Source organism: Eutrigla gurnardus (assembly GCF_963514095.1).
Source record: "Eutrigla gurnardus genome assembly, chromosome: 15".
In the NCBI taxonomy this organism is placed as follows: Eukaryota; Metazoa; Chordata; class Actinopteri; order Perciformes; family Triglidae; genus Eutrigla; species Eutrigla gurnardus.
Window position 1 is genome coordinate 11,473,015 of NC_139938.1, and position 19,543 is coordinate 11,492,557.

Genomic DNA, 19,543 nt, shown 5'->3' on the forward strand with positions numbered 1-19,543 from the left:
CAGCCAAATACCCCCTCGGAAGCATTTTGAGCGATGGTCAACATTGGTCAACATAGGGCTATCAGTATATCACAAAACAGGGGAGCGCACAGCAGTAGACATAATGGTGGCGAGACCCCGGTGCCTGCACAAGCCGCTGGGCCGTTCATCATCATCATCATCACCGTCTTCATCATCTTTGCTCAACAGCTGCACCGGATTCCGCGTCCAACACCAGAACGGCGGGACACCGGGACCTCGACGCACAGACCAGCTGCAGCCCCAACTTCGGTTCCGGCACGAGACCAGGCACGAGCCACGCACAAGCAGAACACGATCCCCAAAAGTGCATTATTTTTTTTAAAGATTTTTTCAGGCATAGACGCATTTTATAAGTAGTGGACATATATGAAAAACAGGAGAGATAACATGCAGCAAAAGACCTTCGGACGAGATCGCAGGGGTATGCTTACGTACGTTGAAGGCATGCGCTATAACCACTCCGCCATCTGCGTGCCTTAAAATTGCTGTTTTTCGGGTAGGGGTGGGGCATTATAAAGGAATTCTGCTTAGGGCACCAAAATGGCTAGCGGCGGCGCTAAAGATGCAACATAACTTCTAGAGATAAACTTGAGTTTAATCTTAAAACAAATACATGGCTTGTATCTGTAAACACAATGCAACCACCAATGACAATGTGGGTCAACATAGAAAAGACAAACCGGAACTTAGTCGATCCGCAGAGCTCGGTTGTTCCTTAACCTGGAAGACATGCACAATGAATTATGATTACTTAGTCAAACAATTACTCATCCTAACCATACATGAACACATTGTACCAAGGAATTTTTTCATTTTTTTTTTTTTTCATTGCATGTATTTAGGATTTGGTCTGCAGATGCGACCTGAACGTGTTGTGTAGTATGCATTGCTATTGTCTGTGGGCAAATGTGTAGTGCATGTTAACTGGGAGGGGGATGTTTGTTCTGATTGTGTGATGTTTGGCTCTGGTGTGTCTGTGAGAGGAACACTGTTCACAGTGTGATGACTGGTGGTGAATGAGTCTCGATCCTCTGTGTGGAGCTGTGGTGGTTGCTCTGCCACAGGAAGAATGTGTCGTCGATTCCTCCTGTATGTCCTCCCGTTTGACTGGATGACGTACGAGCGAGGCTCCTTGCTCCTCTCCTTCACAATTCCTAGCTGATCATATCCTTTGGGTGTTAGCATGCGGACCACCTGTCCCTCTGTTAAAGGCTGCAGTGGATGACTTGACTTGTCATGCTGGTGTTTCAGAGTGAGCCTTTTGTTGAGGAGCTGGGCTCTGACTTGCTGGCTGCTCTTAGGTGTTGGTTGCAGCAGTTCAGTGCAGACAGGAACGGCTGTGCGCGTTTGACGCGACATCAGGCGCTCTGCCGGGGAGCCCAGTGTTGAATCCCGGGGGATATTTCTGAGATTCAGGATGCTGAGGAAGACGTCTGACCCGTCTCTGTGAGACTTCTCCATCACCTCTTTGGCACTGCGCACTGCTCTCTCTGCGAGCCCGTTGGATTGTGGGAATTCAGGACTGCTGGTAGTGTGAATGAAATCCCATTGTTTGGCAAAGTTCTTGAAATGCTGACTGGTATATTGTCTGGCATTGTCAGAGATGAGAATGTGTGGCGTGCCATGGACCGAAAAGTATGAGTCCACGAGCACTTGATAGTGTTTGCCGTGCCACTCAAACATGTCTGTGGCCACGATGGACCACGGGAGATCTGGGACTGGATGGAGTTGCAAAGGTTCCTTTTGTTGGTGTGACTTGGTGCTATTACACACCGCGCAGGTGAGTAGCTCTTCAGTTATGTCTTTGGACATTGCAGGCCAGAATACAATGCCTCTGGCTCTGCGCTTGGTCGCTTCAACACCTGGGTGGCCTCTGTGAGTTATGGTGATATACTCTTTGCGCAGGGTGCGCGGGATGACTGCTTTGTGGCCTTTCATAATAACACCATCATCCACAGTGAGTTCGTCCCTGTATGGAAAGAAGGGAACGATAGTGGGCTTGAGATGGCCTTCTCTGGCAGGCCATCCATTCCTGATGACTGCACAGAGGGTTTGTAGTTCTTCATCCTCTGCGGTGTGTCGCCTGAGCTCATCCAGGCGGGCTGTGGAGATGTAGCTCACTGACATGACCTCATAGGCTTCCTCCACATCAGGGCTCTGGGAAGCCTGAGCACATGGAGCTCTGGAGAGCGTGTCAGCCAAATACATGTGTTTGCCCCTTTTATACACCAGGCTGATGTCGTAGCTCTGCAGGCGAAGTAGCATCCGCTGGAGACGAACAGGGGCAGTGTGAATGGGCTTTTTCAATATTGTCACTAAGGGCTGGTGATCAGTTTCCACAATGACGGACTTTCCATAAACATAGTCTTTGAATTTTGTACAGCCGAACACGACAGCCAGAAGCTCTCGTTCTATCTGTGCGTATCGTGTCTCTGTATCTGTGAGGGTGCGTGAGGCGAACGCAACTGGCTTGCCATTTTGCATGCACGCCGCTCCGAGTCCGTAGCATGAAGCGTCACAAGTGAGAGTGACTGGTTTCTTCACGTCATAGTATGCCAATACTGGTGGGTTTGCGAGGCATGACTTCAGGCGATCAAAAGCCTCTTGGTGCTGCTGAAGCCAACACCACTCAGTGTCCTTGTGTATCAGTGTTCTCAGTGGAGCTGTGATGTCACTGAAATTGGGAATGTATTTTGCCAGGTAGTTTCCCATGCCCAGGAAACGCTGCAATGATGTGACGTCGGTGGGGACTGGCATGCTGGTGATGGCAGCTGTTTTGGCGGGGTCAGCTTTGAGGCCCTGGCTTGTGAAAATGTGGCCTACGTACCCCACTTGATCCAGACGAAACCTGCATTTCTCAGGATTGAGCTTGAGGTTGACCCTCTCAAGCACTTTCTTCAGGTTGGCGTCATGTTCGGCCATGTCGCGGCCTCCGATGATGATGTCATCGACGATAACGGAGCATGGGTAGCCAGTGAAAAGCTGCTCCATTGTCCGCTGAAACACCTCACTAGCAGAGTTGATGCCGAAGGGCATACGCAGGAATCTGTACCGCCCAAATGGAGTACTGAACGTTGTCATCATTGAAGATTTCCTGTCGAGACAAATCTGCCAGAAGGAGTTCTTGGCGTCCAGGACAGAGAATATGGCTGCCCCAGACATCTGGACCGCCACCTCCTCAACACAGCGCATAGGGTGGTGAGGTCTTTTGAGTGCTATGTTGAGGTCCTTTGGATTGATGCAGAGCCTTATTTCATGCTTGTTCTTCTTATGTGCTACTACCATCGAGGAAACCCAGTCTGTGGGCTCTGTGACAGGTGTTATGACACCTATGCTTTGCATGCGATCCAACTCTGCTTTAACTCTGTCTTGCATTGCTACAGGTATGCGGTGGGCTGGTCGGACCACGGGTTGTGTGTTGGGATCCAGGGTCATAGAATACGTGACTGGAAGCTTTCCGAGTTCATCATTGTAAACATCTTTGTACTGTCTGAGAGTCTGTGTTCTGAAATCTGCATTTCTGTCCATGGTGACAAGGTGAACATCAGGGCTCATTCTGACGATTCCCATGTCCACACATGCCCAAAATCCAAGTAGTGGCTGCACATCTGAGTCCACTATGAAGAAGGGTATCGTGTAATGCTGCTCTTTCAGACTGCATGATAGTGTAACTAGTCCCATAGTTTCAATCCTGGTGCCTCCGTAAGCAACAAGGTTTGCAGCAGTCTTCTGCAGGGTGACTCCCTCTCCTTTAGACACTTGTTTAAAAGTCTTCTGGGAAAGCACATTACACTTTGCTCCAGTGTCCACCTTTAGCTCAATAGTTTTGCCACTCAGTTGCACAGTGACAAATCCTTCGTCCCTCTCATAGTCCTGAGAGTTAACACTGTTGACATTGATACCATCCACATAAAACGTGTCGTCTCCCTGTGCTGATGGCTGTTCCACTGTCACTTCATGCACTGGCCGCCTGAAGCCCTTCCTTTGTAGTCTATTTTGGTCCCATGATTTTGATTTGCAGCACCCTTTAAAGTGGTTCATCTTATGACACTTATGACACTGCTGTCCATAAGCGGGACACTTCTCTCTTTTAGCAACATGGCTGCCCCCACAATTGCTGCATTTGGCTATGGTTTGTATGGGTAACTGGGGCCTTGGTTGCTGCCTTTTATTGTAGGACGGCTTCAGTGCATCAACATTGGTGGCCTGAGTTGCTAATGTCTTACTGTTTTCCTCTGTCATTTCGTGAATGCGACAAACTGAGATGGCTTTGGCAAGAGTCAGTTCACTATCTCTCAATAGAGATTTTCTCAAAGAGTCACTGGTGATGCCACACACAATGCGGTCACAGATAAGTTCGTCAGTTAAGTCTCCGAAGTGGCAACTTTTAGCTTTTATCCTCAGATCGCTGATGTATGATTCTATGCTCTCACCTTGTTTTTGATTCCGTGAATGAAATCTGTGTCTGTCCATTGTCCTGTTACTTTGAGGATTGCACATTTCCCTGAACTTCCTCTTCAGGCAGTCCGGATCCTCTCTGGACTCTCCCGGGATGACCACTGCTCCGCCGTCCCCGGGTGCACGCACCTCTGCCGCATAAACGAAAGAGCGTTCACGGTCGATGGCCCCCGGGCCGGCGAGGTTGAGAAGAATGTAAGCCCTTGTCTTTGCCGGCTTGTCCGGGTGTGCTGCAGCAATAAAAATATCATACTCCCTTTCAAAAATACGCCAGCTCTCGGCGACGTTGTCGTCAAAACAACAGGGTCTGGCCTGCGAAAACCCTCCGCCATGACGTCCAGCAAAACGAAAAATGTCCACGGCTATCTAGTTAGCGTAGCCCGAAGCATCAGGTCCACGGAGAAATAAAAAATCCAACAAGGTACTCACAGGCGAAAAGTTCGTCGCTGCTGTCTTCTGACACCATGTAGATGCTTTCGTGTGTGTGTGAGTTCAATGATCACACATTATCTCCAAAGAGTGTGGTTTTATTATAACTCAGAGAGCATGGAGTGGGAGCCTTACGTACAGCCTAGCAGGCAACTAACTGCGCACCGATAACCCGAACACTCACAGAACATACAGAGATGGTGCGACCCCTACTGGGCACAACCGGGAACATCATCAATGATCTACAGTATATAAAACAAAACGTTAAATAGTTTTTGTCCTTCCAGAGTCTGCAGCGTTGGGCGTAGAGGATGGTGACGGTGAGGAGGGTGATGTGAGGAGGGTGACGGTGACGGGCCCTCGGCACACCGTCCGGGTCCGGCGCAAAGCAGCAGTGCACCCCGGACGCATGACATCAAGCGGTCGGGTGCTCACTGATGCCGTCCTGCAACTTCAGCGAGACACAATCGCCGCCAGCAACAACGTTGCAGATGAGCTACGGCAAACGCGCAATGTGATTAATAAAAGAATACGTTCTGAAGTTCTCTCCACGCTCCACGACTGAGCGCGCACGAGCGTGCCACTCATTATAGCGCATTTCCTCTGCGCTCTGGTGGTTTAAAAACGAGGATATGTGTAACAATCATACGATGGCTTAATGGCTGTATGTATGTGTGTTGATGACATATGCACATAAATAAGGAGAATATTTAGTTATTCCCGCTGTGTTCTACAGTGATCTAATGGAAGGTATTTATTATATACTGCATTACATGCATAAGGGCCGTCTCCTCCTCCTGCGGTGACAGCGCTGATTAATATGGTACGTACACTTTCCCGTCAAGTTTGGTTATTATAGATCACAACATTTGCGTGGAAAGTGGCGTACGCACGTTTCCAGCCCCGTTTTGTGCGTACGCAAGCTTTATAAATGAGGCCCCCAGGTGTGTACTTGAGGTCAAAATGAAGGTCGAGTTTAAGATGAAAGTCTGAGCACCAGAAGTGCCTCCTTTCTGAGAAACTGCTACTCTGGAGATCATTTCTGCTGTAGTGATGGGGGAACTCTTCACTGCAGCTTTTTCTCTCTTTTTTCTTTTTCTTTTTTTACTCTCATATCAATGTCCCATATATTTCCCATATAATTCCCTCTGATCAAATCTCTGCGATGCTCTGTGGACATGCCGCTGTTTGAAACTGAGCTTGTGTCAGTTTTTCCAGCTTGACTGGTCAACATCATCTCAGAGGACGTGCGTTGTAGGATTTTGGCGACTAAAGTCACCTCCTGCATGGATGTTCTCCCGGCTGTGGTTGGGAGGAACAGCATTTGGGATGGTTGACTTGGTGATGAACAGTTTTGATTTGTTGCTTAAGAAGCCGTGATGATGCTATTTCTTCAGCATGTTTGACTCTATTTCTGTTATTTGTACTGCTTAGACTCGCCTCACGTCTGCTGACATTAATGCATGACTTCCAATGTTAAGTAGAGATGCTGTTACATTTATTTGCATTTTTAAAGAAACAAAGAACTGGTCCTAATGGCCAGTTACTGAAAGCACTAACTCCTGTAGTCCATAAATCATCTCCTTTATGTGAAGTTTGACATTCTAAAACACACTTTTTGCAAATATTTCCGTCATATTTATTAAACACATCATTCAAAACTAAAAGCTTGCTGTTAAAATACCACACTCAATTATCAAATACTTGCTCCCAGAATGCACCTGTGAAGACACCAATGACATCACTTAGAAATCACACAAACAACAAATCTGAATCTGTTTCTACTGAACAATAATGAAGTTAGAGGACTGTAATTACAACATTCTGTATTTAATTCTCAATAAAAGACAGAAAAATGTTTATGTCATGTTCACTTAGAGACATAAACACATTACATTAGTGTTCATAGCCTGTAGTTACAGCATGCTGCAGAGGAAAAGCCAACGACTCCAGAGAACAGTGTTTTATACCAAGCACATCAGTACGGAAAGTTGTGATACAAAAGGACCTTTATTGGAGGACTTTGTATTTGGATGAAGAGATGTAAGATATCGAGTGTTTTGTGTTAATGTGTTTGGTTTTGCTATTTCTTGTCAAGGGCCAAAGTTGATGCAAACAGGAAATCCTCTGAAGTCCAGACCGTTTCATTTCAGAAACCGCTCGGTTCCTCCTTTGCAGTTTTCAAAGGACGCCAATGTCGAACGGAAAGGCCTCAGAAGGACGCAGTTTATGAGAAGATTTTATCAGAGGAGTACAAGTTGTGTTCCATGAAACCATTCAACCAAATTTTCCAGAAATACCAAACGATCACATTTTCCTGGGCAGGATTAAAACTCCGGCTACTTCTGTTGACTGGAGATTTGCATGGATGTCAGTGACGCCGTATGTTCCTCAACTGGGCGCCTCTCTGACTTGTCACTTGACTCTGTTGTCTTGCAGATCCTTTCCTACACCAAAGACTCCATGAGCTTGGGCAGCTCCCAGTTTCGGGGCCGCGTCGGTTTCTCGTCCACCATGCCCTCACGCGACGTGTCGCTGTACATCAACAACACCCAGGAGGCCGACTCGGGACGCTACCTCTGCCAGGTCATCATTCCCAACAACCAGGGCCTCACAGCTGAGCTCAGTCTGGACGTGAAAGGTAAGAAGCAGTCCTGCTGCCTGTCTGCCTGCCTGTCTTCCTGCCTGCCTGCAGTTATACATTGACATTGACTATGACAGGTTGAATTATAACATTTTATAATCCTCTGGTCTCAGTTCTCCTGCGGTTCCCAAGTGCTCCCTATCAGGGAAGCCGGTGCAGAAGGGAAACGTGACTCTGAGCTGCAGATCCAGCTCTGGGAAGCCCATCCCTCTGTACAAGTGGAAGAAGACCAGTCCTAGCTCGGAGGTCTTCTTCTCACCCATGCTCAGTGAGTACACTCGCATAGCAACGGATGCATCTGCTGATTTTGTGTGTTAACGTGCACGCCCAAATACACATGGGGAAATCCACGTGTTTGATGGTGTTTCAGATGAGAATGCCGGCACTCTGAAGCTGAACAACCTGAGCAGCAACATGTCGGGGAAGTACGTGTGCACAGCCAGCAACTCGGCCGGGTCCGAGAGCTGCTTCATCAACCTGGAGATCATCAGCTGTACGTAGCACTGTTTCCAAATACACACTCGTTTAACAGAAAGAAACGTGTAGACATTATGTGACATCACCGCGTGTCCTCATTCCTCCCGTAGCCAATAAAGTGGGGGTGATTGTTGGCGCCACAGTGGGCTCAGTGGTCGGCTTCCTCTTCCTCCTCTGCATCTGCTTCTTCTTCCTGGTGAAGAGGCGGAGAGACAATGAGGACGACATGGCCAACGAAATCAAGTGAGTTCACGTAGCTCACCTTACCTTCGACACCGACCATGTAGTTCATCTCGTGTGTCATTTCAAATACATTTCTGTTGTTTACTGTCGTTTACATAACGCTGTTCACAGAAACTGGTTTGGTTTCTATGAGGTGATTTAAAAAAAACTCAAAATGACACCTAATTAACTAATTAAATACTGTACAAGGTAAAGAGTAATATATAAAAGAGGAAGAAATGTAAGGAACTCATTATGAGGTAGAATATCTTTGTTAATTTCAACTGTTATTATTTCATTTAGATACAGTTGGAAATTAAATTGTATTTAAATTTAAACCACAAGAGGGTGCCATAATATGTGAAGCATTCAGTTGCCAAGGCAATGGAGGTGATACTTATAAGGACTTGATTTCCAATGAAGGACGCCTTGTTGTGTTTGGAAACTTATTAAAACTCATTGTATAGTATGTCAAATAAAGTTATAAAAAAATCATATTATATTGTATTATATAAACAGAAACAGAATCACAAAAACATCAAAGTTAATAAAGTCATGAAAACATCATAGTGCAATATGTTGATAAAAGTCATAAAAATGTTACATCATAATATGAAAGTAGACAAAAATGTTGAAGACAAATGTTGACACGATGGGCCTTTAATTCAGCACTTGAAGCTAAAGTAATCAATGAATCTGATTCACTCAATGATTTGTCAGAAAATAGAAAGAAAGCTCAGTTAGTATAGTTAGATAATGTCCAAGGCGACGTCTTCAAGATGGAAGTGATTGTTAAACTAAAATGATTATTATTTTTCGAAATATATTCCTGTAAATGATTTCTGAATTTTCGGCCTGATTTTTATTGGACCACGGTGAATTAGTGAAAATAAACCAATCTTAAAACATGTAGATTTAGTGAAAAGATGTCTTTACTTCCTGGCACAGAAACCGATATTTGACCATTTCTGCCTGTTCTGGTTGTTGCATCTCAATATTAAACTTACAGAATTACATCTCCCATTAAGGCTGATGGGCCTTTAGGCCATGACCTGAAAACCATATCTGGCCATTTCTGCCAGTAACTTATTTACAGATTTGCATTTTAATATTTAAAGTGTAATGGGAATTTTGGATGTTTGTACTTTATAATCAGAATATTTGTCAGGCCAGACGTCGATCCGCATCTCCTCATCTGACTGTTATGCTATGATGAAAATGAATGCCTGTTTGTAGATGATATGAACATGAGTGCCACATTGACATAAGATAATTTCAGGACTATGACGCCTGTGTTCTGTAAATCTTGACCTTGCCTGTACATCTTGTCTTTGTAAGATAGGACATGAACCGTCTTTTGTCCATGGTTCCTCCTCCTTAAAAGGGAGATTGTTGTTAGACTCAGGGTCGTTCCTGCTGATTCTGAACCTTTGCATCAGAAGGCAGGGGTGAACAGTACTTTCTTCTGCAGATGAGAATACTTAGTGGAATAAACCTCGGAGAAAAAGCTGATCCTGGTTGTTGATCTTTATTGGGCAGATTCATTTTTCCACAACAGAAGTCAAGTTTTAAAGTATTGAATTACTTTTAATTAAAAGAGCAGATTGATGGTTGAAAGCTGCCGTTTGGCCCGTTAACTCGTTCTGTTTATGACCCTTTCAGATGTTGCATGAAAGTCTTGTGTGTAACAGTAACATGATGGCGCGTCCTGTCTTCCTGCAGGGAGGACGCTCAGGCTCCCAAGCGTGTGTCCTGGGCTAAGAGTGGCATGGGTTCAGACATCATCTCCAAGAACGGCACCCTGTCCTCCATCGCCTCCAGCCCGCACCACAAAGAGCCCTCCGGCAACCTCCACCACCTGCAGCAGTACCCCCAGCGCCCGCCCTCAGACACCGCCTCCATCATCACCGCCACGGGCAGCATGGCCGGCTACCGGCCGTCCCGCCATCACGGAGCCTCCACCCCCACCCACTACAGCTACAACAACAACCCCACCCTGCCGCGCGGGCAGACCGTGGCCTCCGAGGCCAGCACCAACGGCAGCTCCCTCCCCAGACCGGAGCGCTACACCCAGCTGCCCCAGGCCCAGGTGCTGCCGCAGACCTACGGCCAGCCTCAGACCTACGGCCAGGCCGCTCCCTCCCCGCCACCGCTGCCCACCTCCGCGGTCACAGCCTCCAACATCGTCCGCATGGGAGGGGTGCCCATCATGGTGCCTGCACAGAACCAGGCCGGCTCTCTGGTCTAACGCCGGCCAGAGCTGGCAAAACAGTGCAAAAAACAGTGTAACTGTCCCTTTACGCTCTCAAGAAGGGTCAGCAGATTTTTTTTTATTTTAAAGGGAAAGTTTTAACTACTATTTTAGCAAAGAGTTAATAGATGAAAAGGTCAAATTCACTTATTGACCCCAGAAGCTTAAAGGCAAGACTTTCAGACACAGACTACTTGCTCCGAGTACAAGTCTTTTATATTCTGTATGCACTGTATACATTGCAGCATATGTATAGATATGATTTTCATATATTTGTCCAGTATCCTCTTTTCTACTGTATCAGCGCATTTCCAATATCGGTTTTATTTGTTGAATGTTCTTTTTTTCTAATTGAGCTTTTAAATGTCGTGTTCTATTTTTTTACTTCCTGCCACATGAATTCCACAAAGTGAACAGTGAACGGATCATCGAGCCTCACAGGTGGACTAAGAAGAGCAGGTCTGCTCTACTTCATCATCTCTACTTATTTACTAAACGACCTGAAGGAGGAACTATCGAGACCAAAAAAAGATTCAAGCACAACGTGCGAGCAGCGTTCAGAGGAGAGAGTGTCGCTCGTCGGGAAGTTAGCGAGGACTGGCTGAGCGATATGAAGATCTGTCTTAATGAGAATATTTCTGCAACACAACATTATCCATATACTAACGCTTGAAATTGCAAAGTATCCTAATCCTTTTATTTTGGCTTTACTTCAGCTTATATAATGCTCTTAGACTCAATTCTTGAAACACAGATTAGCAAAAGCTTCTTATAATATTCAGCACTTTGCGAATACACGGGTCCACACTTATAATATAATTCTAAAGTTGCCTCCAGAATGGAAACTGTAAATATGATATTTATTTTGTGATAAACGTATAGCATACTGTTGGCCTGTATGGAAGGTCATATGTTTGCCTGCCACACCGGATACTGAACCAAAGATATCCACCATGTAACATTCTCTCTGTAGATTCAGTTTCATTCTAGTGGAGGTCAACGGGAAGAAACCTCTGGAAATCCACATGACATAGACGATGTTTGATTCAGAGGCAAAAGGCTTCGGGCTGGTTAGACGAACCTGGAACCTCTAAATCAAAATCATGAGTTGTCAAGGTGTTTTAAGATTGTTGATGGTGCCAAGGAAGTGATGGGGAGATATTCCTCATGAAGAGGAAACACTACAGGTGGACACAGTAAAAAAAAAAAAAAAAACTTAGTATACAGTCACCATGAATCTTCCCCCCGTGGATTTAGGTCCAGAAATGGGAACGTTAGATAAATCCATGTTCAAGATTTTCATTTTGTTGACATTAGAATCAAATGTTTTTTCAGAGGAATTTTGGAGATCTCTTTGTATCCATAAATCAGAAAATACTGTCAACAGATATATATATATATTTAAAAAAAACAATTTTCTCCATGTTATCAGTAATAAATGTTGTATAAATGAGGCTATGAAATATATATGAACAAAGCCTCTAGAAACGGTCAGAATAAAGAGGAGGATGAAGTGGAGATTTCTGGCTCAGAGTCTGAGAAAAGACCAATATTAAAGATATTCTCATTCACTGAGTGGTCATTGAGGTGCTTTTTAAAGGGACAGGTCACCCAAAAATCTAAACTGTATCTGCCTTCTCTTGTCCTTGCTTCCTTTCAAGGAATAAATAAAGACCAGCAACATTTATTTCCAGAAATCCTGCCCCGGTTACTGAAGATAATCCACAGACTAGATTTTGGGGTGAACTTTCCCTTCAATAGTGTCAGCTTAGATTTCTACTGTGGCTTTTGTTCTTTTCTTATTCCCGCCATAAGTCACAAATGTCTGTTGAAATATAATTTCTATTTGGAAAAGAGAAGGAAAACAGATGTATAATGATGGTAATCATGCTATCTATTCTGCTGTATTTTCATTACACTGGAGCGTGTCATTTGAAACGTGAAGAGAAACAGAAGAGCATCATTTGTTTCTGCAGCTGGTTGTTAAGTCGTGACATGTTTTTAATACGTTAAAGCAAAATGGGAAGTTGTGAGGGAATGATTCCGACGGGGCTGACTACAGAGATGTTACAGTGTTTTAACTTGTGAATGGGTCGTTGTGAAACGTCTTCATTCTGAACATTAAAATGTATTCAAGACACGCCTTTATTTTTATATAGTGATGGTGTAGAAGAGAACATGGGCTGAGTTCTGATGGATCGTGTAACTACTGTGGACAAACTAAACGTGTGAACAATGATGTGCAGTGTGCACTTGTATCCTCTATATTTATGTTCATGGAAAACGCTTTGTATAAAATAAATTTTCAATTAAAAGAGAAATTATCCGGTGCGTTGTGTACATAATCAAGAGTTACATTTTATTGGAATTTTCAGTGGTTACTCTCGCGTTTGAAAAATAGTTTTGATTTTGAAGTGTCCTTATTTATTTCTAATCCTAATAGCTGTCAATAGTTTACTGGTTGCTATTTGTTGGGAGGACATCCGCAGATTAAAAGTGAACCACCAGAGGGCAGCAAATGGACTTTATTTTGGTAAAGAGATGTGGAGGTTACAGGACAGACAGTCATCAACATGTTAAACCTACATCATTGTACATTGTTGTGCTAGGAAACAGACCTGAACACCATCCTATTTATGAATATGTTAAATTCTAGATATTGTCAAATTTGAAGTCATGAGTATAATGCTTTGGCACAAAAAAGGGAGAAGGGAGCCCAACTGAAAAGGGTGAGACAGTCTGAGGCTTACCGGCTGGAGGAGGGGTTTCCTAGGGGAAGTGACATCCAAAAGAAAGAGAACACCCCTCACACACACGGCAAAAAAGTGATGTGCAGACAAAGAAAATCTTAAAAAAGGGAATCACACAGCACACAGGGGACCACCACCACCCAGGAGAACCACCACCACCACCTGCCCCATCAGCTAGCTCATTCATCTCTTTCCCCACATGAGCTGGGCCCACATAAACCCCACTGACTCTCCCACCTGCTCAATCCTGTACATCAGGGTAAGAAGCTCCACCATGAGGTCTGACCTGGCTCCAAGCCCTCCCTCCCTCAATGTCATCAGCACTGAAGCAGAGTCGGAGCATATCACAACTGGCCCTGGCCTGACCTCCTCCACCCACTACATAGCCCAGATTATTGCAAACCCCCTCAGACAGTTGCCTATACTTAACAACATCCAAATCTGGGATGCAAAAAGCAAACCCAGACTTCCCAGTCCTTGGGTCTTGAGCCCCATCAGTATATATTTGTATGTACTGTCCCCACGTGTTATTTAGCCTTTCCTTTACAATTCCCCCAACTGTTGCAGTTCTCTCATGAGCTAACACACTTACATCTATCTCTGGCACTGGTAGAATCCATGGTTGTATAGTTGGCCAGTACACTACCGGGGCTACCCCCTCTTCCCCAAACTCCATCCTCCCCATTTCCTCATTGACTTTAAAAATGAAACATTCCCTTTTCACTCTTGCTCCTCCCCATTCCAATGCACCTTCCTAAGCCAACTCCCCCACATTCTCCCCTTGATGTCCCCTTAATTTACAGATATATTGCATTGCCAGCTTTGACCTTCTGATACCCAATGGGGTCTCCCCCATTTCCACAAGTAAGGCTGCAATTGGGGTGGAACGGAAAGCCCCACAGACGACTCTCAGTGCCTTTGCCTGCACTATCTAATTTCTTGAGAATTGTTTTTGCTGCCGTCCCGTAACACAAACACCCATAATCTATCCTCGATCTGACCATTGCCCTGTAAATCATCATCTGTGTATCCTGTCCAGCACCCCACAAACTTCCTGATAGGGACCGCATGACATTTATAACTTTTCCACACTTGCTCACAATCCTGTCTACGTGCTTTTTATAAGTCAGTCTTTCATCACAAACTACTCCCAATACATTCTTTTATCCTCTCTATTGCTTGCCCATACATTTGCAAACCTTGACACTCAGTTTTCTTATTGCCAAATACAACATATTTAGTTTTTTCCGTTGAAATCTTAAATCCCCACCTGCTTCCCCATTCCATTATTTTATTTAATGCCTCCTGGATTTTCTCTGTTATGTGTTTGATGTTCCTGCCTCTTTTCCACACTGTTCCGTCGTCCGCAAACAATGCGAAACAAAAACCCTGATCCAATGTCTTTAAAAATGTCATTCACCATTACATTAAATAAAACTTGACTTATTACACTTCCCTGTGGTGTTCCATTCTCAATGCATGTGCCATTCGACATCGCCTCCCCCACCCTAACCTGGATGACCCTGTTCTTTAAAAAGTCCTGTATCCAGTTAAGCATACGCCCTCTAACCCCTGCATCATACAGCTTAATGATGAGCCCCTCCTTCCACAACATGTCATAAGCCTTTTCAATGTCCAAAAACACTGCAACTACTCCCTCTTTATTTACCATGGCTTTCTTTACATCCGAATCCAGGGAGATCACAGAATCCATGGTATTTCTTCCTCTGCGAAAACCACTTTGAATTAGCGTAAACCACCCCTCCTTCTCCAGTTTGTATACTAATCTATCTGTCACCATTTTTTCCATTATTTTACATATCACTGCTGACCCTGAATGCTCTGCTTCCTTCCCTGGTTTTAAAATCCACTGCCTGTTTCCAGGCTAATGGAAGCCTTCCTTCTTTCCAAACATTATTTATAAGTGCTAACATTTCTTCCACCACTGGATCACCTAGTCTTTTAAATACCTCATAGCTTATGCCATCCTTCCCTGGTGCTGTTTTCCCCCCATTTTTTATGGCTCTTGTAATGGGAATTTTGGATGTTTGTACTTTATAATCAGAATATTTGTCAGGCTGACGCCATCCGCATCTCCTCATCTGACTGTTATGCTATGACGAAAATGAATGTCTGTTTGTAGATGATATGAACATGAGTGCCACATTGACATAAGATAATTTCAGGACTATGACGCCTGTGTTCTGTAAATCTTGACTTTGCCTGTACATCTTGTCTTTGTAAGATAGGACATGATCCGTCCTTTGGTTCCTCCTCCTTAAAAGGGAGACTGTTGTTGGACTCAGGGTCGTTCCTGCTGAGTCTGAGCCTTTGTATCAGAAGGCAGGGGTGAACCTCCTCTGCAGATTAGAATACTTAGTGGAATAAACCTCGGAGAGCAAGCAGATCCTGGTTGTTGATCTTTATTGGGCAGATTCATTTTTCCACAACACTCTGTGCAACTCTTCCACTGAAAAGTACAAATTAACACAATCAGTGTTATTGTCATTCACCCCAAGTTTAGATACGTTTTTTCTTAGCGTTTCATTCCTCTTTCTAATGCCTTCCTCCCCGATGTTTGCTCCCCTATGTACATCCTTAAACTTACTTTCACACATTTGGGCTTTCTCTATATCACTCTTCGCTATAACTCCCTTTTCCTCCAATACTGGCATTTTCCTTTTCCTTACCACTCCTGACATACGGTGAACTGCTGCCCATATTTCTCCAACTGATGTATCCACGCCCAATTTTCCACAATATCTTCTCCAACACTCTTTTTTTGTAACCTTAATTACTCTTCTTGCCTTAGCCCTAAGCCTTTTGTACTCTATTCTCTGTCGGGCACTTTCTTAATAGTCTATATGCGCAGTTCCTATCCCTCACTGCTTTATCACAAGCCCTATTCCAACATGGCACACTTACTCTAGTTTTAGAGTTTTTCTTTAAAGGGATGCACTCATATGCACTACTTATATCATTGAACACAATGTGTTGTTCCACTCATCTATTGTTCCCTCTCCATTCACACTGTCAAGGCCACTATCACACTTACTAGAAAACTTCTCCCAGTCTGCCTTCCCATAGTTAAAAAAGGTTGGTCCAGTCTGATCCTCAGTTAACAAAGTTTTCCCAAACTTCAACAGTATTGGAAAGTGATCACTACCCATTGGGTACCTGTCCATACTGCCCCATTCTCCTACCCTTGCGTATTCACTGGATGCTAATACTAAATCTATGCATGAAACTGCCCCCGTCTTAATTTCAAACCTAGTTGGCCTGCCATCATTCATACATACTAAACCATATTTGTCCATAAAATCCTCCACTGTGCTCCCATTAGTATTTTTTACCCTGCTTCCCCACAAAGGGTTATGTGCATTAAAGTCACCTAGCCAAATAACCGGTACCCCTATCTGTACCATAATCTCCTCCAGATCTATTATGCTGACTGGCAAGCAGGGATTATAAAAGTTAACTATATTTACCCACTTATTGTTTTCCCACACCTTTACCACCACGCACTCTAGAGAAGAATTAATTTGCACCCTCTGGTACTTCACATCAGATCTTATAAACGTTGCACACCCTCCTCCTGCTTTCCCACTTCGGTCCTGTCTAATACATTCATACCCTGGCACCACAAAGTCCAAACAGGGTATGAGCCAAGTTTCCTGGATACACAATACAGCTGGTTTATACTCTCCTTTAAAAACATCAACATATCTTTTAAACTCTTGGCCATTTGCGATAAGGCTCCTTGCGTTCCATTGCAATAAATAAAACATCAACAGATTAAGTATCATATTCAGTCATGTCTATTTCCCCTTCTTTACTATTTCCCTCACTCCTGCCTTTGCCCCTCCCTTCTCTCTCTCCCTCCCTCTCTCCTGCACCTCAAGCTTCTGCCTCATGAATGTGTGTAACTCCTCTGGGCCCATTTCAACCTCCTCAAGAAACCTTTCAGATGCCTCCACCACAATTTTGATAGCATCAGACCTTTTAGTAATATTCCTTGCTGCCCACACAACATCTACCATGAATGCAAGAAGTGACTTTTTTTCGTCTGTCCGCATTGTATGCCCTTTTCCTGGCAAGGGTGAGCACTGGTCCCCACTGGCCTGTTAGCTTCCCCTGTGCCCTTAACTTGTCTTATTGCCTCTGCATAAGACATATCCTTCCCAGCTCTTACTTTCTCCACTTCCACAGCTGTTATATGGGACTCACACCCTCTGAAGGAAGTAATATGTTTACCACCACAATTGCAGCACTTTGTTTTCTCCACCTGGCATTGCTTAAAGTCAAGGTCCCCCCCACACTTTCCACATCTCCTGTCCCCTCTACATGCAGCTGCTGCATGCCCAAAACGTTGGCATTTTGTAACAACGCACTGGTGGACGTCTGTACTCTCTCACTGTAAAACTCATATATAGGAATACTCGTGCTGGCATGGTTTCCTGCTTGAAGGTCAGCAATACAGCTGTGCCATCTTGTTTGAATCTGCGGGCACACTCAATCTCAGCTCCCTTTATATTTTCAATTAAGGCACTCTCAGTGATGTCGGGGCTAATGTAAACTACTCCCTTAACCCCTCCGCCCCCAGGAACGAAACACTCAATTGGCCTGTTCAGTAAATGACGTACTCTAATGGCCTTCGCTTTATGACCATGTGATTTACAGAAAACTATTATGTTTCCATTCCTCAGCATTCTCACATTGAGTACACCTCCCATTTTATCTTTTATTTCATCCGACAGTTTGAGGGGATTTAAAGCTTTATCATTTTTATCTTTGAACTTAACAAGAAACGTGTATTCTCCTTCTTCCTGGACCTTTGGAACCTTCCGGCTGCCTTGATCACTGTCCCCCTCACTATTTGATTCATCAGACCTGTCCCTTTTATTGCCCTCATCCTTCTTTCTGTTTCCCTTTCCCCCTTGGCCATCCCAAAACTATCCCCTCACGGGGAAGCCTTGATCGATTCATTCCCAAAGTTTCGTTTTGATACGGAATCCGTAGCAGCTCCAAACCTGTCCGATGCAGTAAACAACGCTCGCCAACAAGCCGCGCGCTGAGTCAAACTCCCGCGACCTGCGTCAAGTTACCTAACAGCCAGATATATACCGGAAGCGATGTGTTTTACTTTTAAAAATAAAATCATGAAGTATTCGGGAGAGTTGAGGTTTACTGAAGCTGAAATTACTTGTTTTTAATTTACAGCGGCGAAGCAAGTAAAAGACTGTTTAAAGTAAAAGTCTAGTCTAGTCAGAGTTTTCTTAGTATTTAAGATGAAATTTTGGAAGGCGATCGTTTAAATAGGTGCTTTGAAGATGACTTGTTTTTGCCTCATCATTTGTTTTATTCGGATCACTATAGAGGTCGTGTTTTTTTACACTCACACTTACACTAGATATTTATTGTAGCCTACTGGCTGCTTTCAGAATTTTCCAAACTCAACATAGGCTAACATTTGTATTAATTCATGACGTCACCTTAAATATATAGGCTACATAGATAAATTATTGTGTATTTCCCCCAGATCTTCATTGCTGCATTGTAACTTACATATTCGGAATACAATTTAAACACAATATTTAAATAACATAAAGTATATACAATTTAACAAAAATATGTGACCTGAATGTTTTAATTGTGGTTAATGAATTTAGAAACATCAAGACACGTTAAATTATATAAAATAATAATATACTAACAAAAATAATACAGTAGGCTATAGATAAAGTAATGGGAAAATAAACAAAACCGTGTGAACGTGAGTGTGAATGGTTGTATGTTGGCCCTGCGATGGACTGGCGTTCTGTCCAGGGTGTACCCTGCCTTCGCCCAATGACAGCTGGGATCGGCTCCAGCCCCCCCGTGACCCTGAATACAGGATAAGAGGTAGAAAATGGATGGATGAACTCATCAGTAGCCCTAATGGGGAACTAGCTAGCAGGAGCGGAGGGACTTCGCTCGTCGACTTTTATTTTGAAAAACAGTCACCGGAAGCATCATCCGTGTTTCGCTTAGCTTGACACGGCCGGCGTAGAAACAAAACCCCGGGTATTTTTCGCCGGCCGGTGTCTTTTTCTGCGGAGCGGCCCGATCAACTGTTGAAGGCGACGTTGGAAGCACCGCCGGCCGGAACACGTCACCGCCCGTCCGTCAACAACAACATGGACATGCCAACCTGGACGTCGGAGGAGTCCGCACACAAGGTAACGAGTCAAAAAGCTGGATCTGGTGTTGATGTTTTAAATAGATAACAAATACGTACATTCATGTTGTTGT

The 19,543-nt window shown here is 44.3% G+C and overlaps 3 protein-coding genes across 5 annotated transcripts in view; all 3 read left to right on the forward strand.

Annotated features, from left to right (window-relative positions):
- Positions 1 to 19,543, forward strand: part of LOC311026135 (deoxynucleoside triphosphate triphosphohydrolase SAMHD1-like) — a 38,104-nt gene that overhangs the window by 9,809 nt on the left and 8,752 nt on the right. The window lies entirely within an intron of this gene.
- On the forward strand, positions 4,286 to 12,823 carry LOC311025273 (endothelial cell-selective adhesion molecule-like; the record flags this gene model as incomplete). The annotated part of the gene is made up of 7 exons (XM_084028121.1): positions 4,286 to 4,300; positions 4,543 to 4,674; positions 7,348 to 7,571; positions 7,666 to 7,820; positions 7,923 to 8,045; positions 8,140 to 8,272; positions 9,974 to 12,823. The coding sequence occupies 7 exons, from the start codon at positions 4,286 to 4,288 to the stop codon at positions 10,497 to 10,499; spliced, it is 1,308 nt and encodes a 435-aa protein (XP_083884247.1). The 3' UTR covers positions 10,500 to 12,823.
- LOC311026132 (deoxynucleoside triphosphate triphosphohydrolase SAMHD1-like) overlaps positions 19,406 to 19,543 on the forward strand; it is a 62,851-nt gene continuing 62,713 nt past the window's right edge. The window contains exon 1 of the mRNA XM_084029485.1: positions 19,406 to 19,418. The gene's annotated coding sequence lies outside the window, so the exon portion shown is untranslated. The remainder of the gene's footprint in view (positions 19,419 to 19,543) is intronic.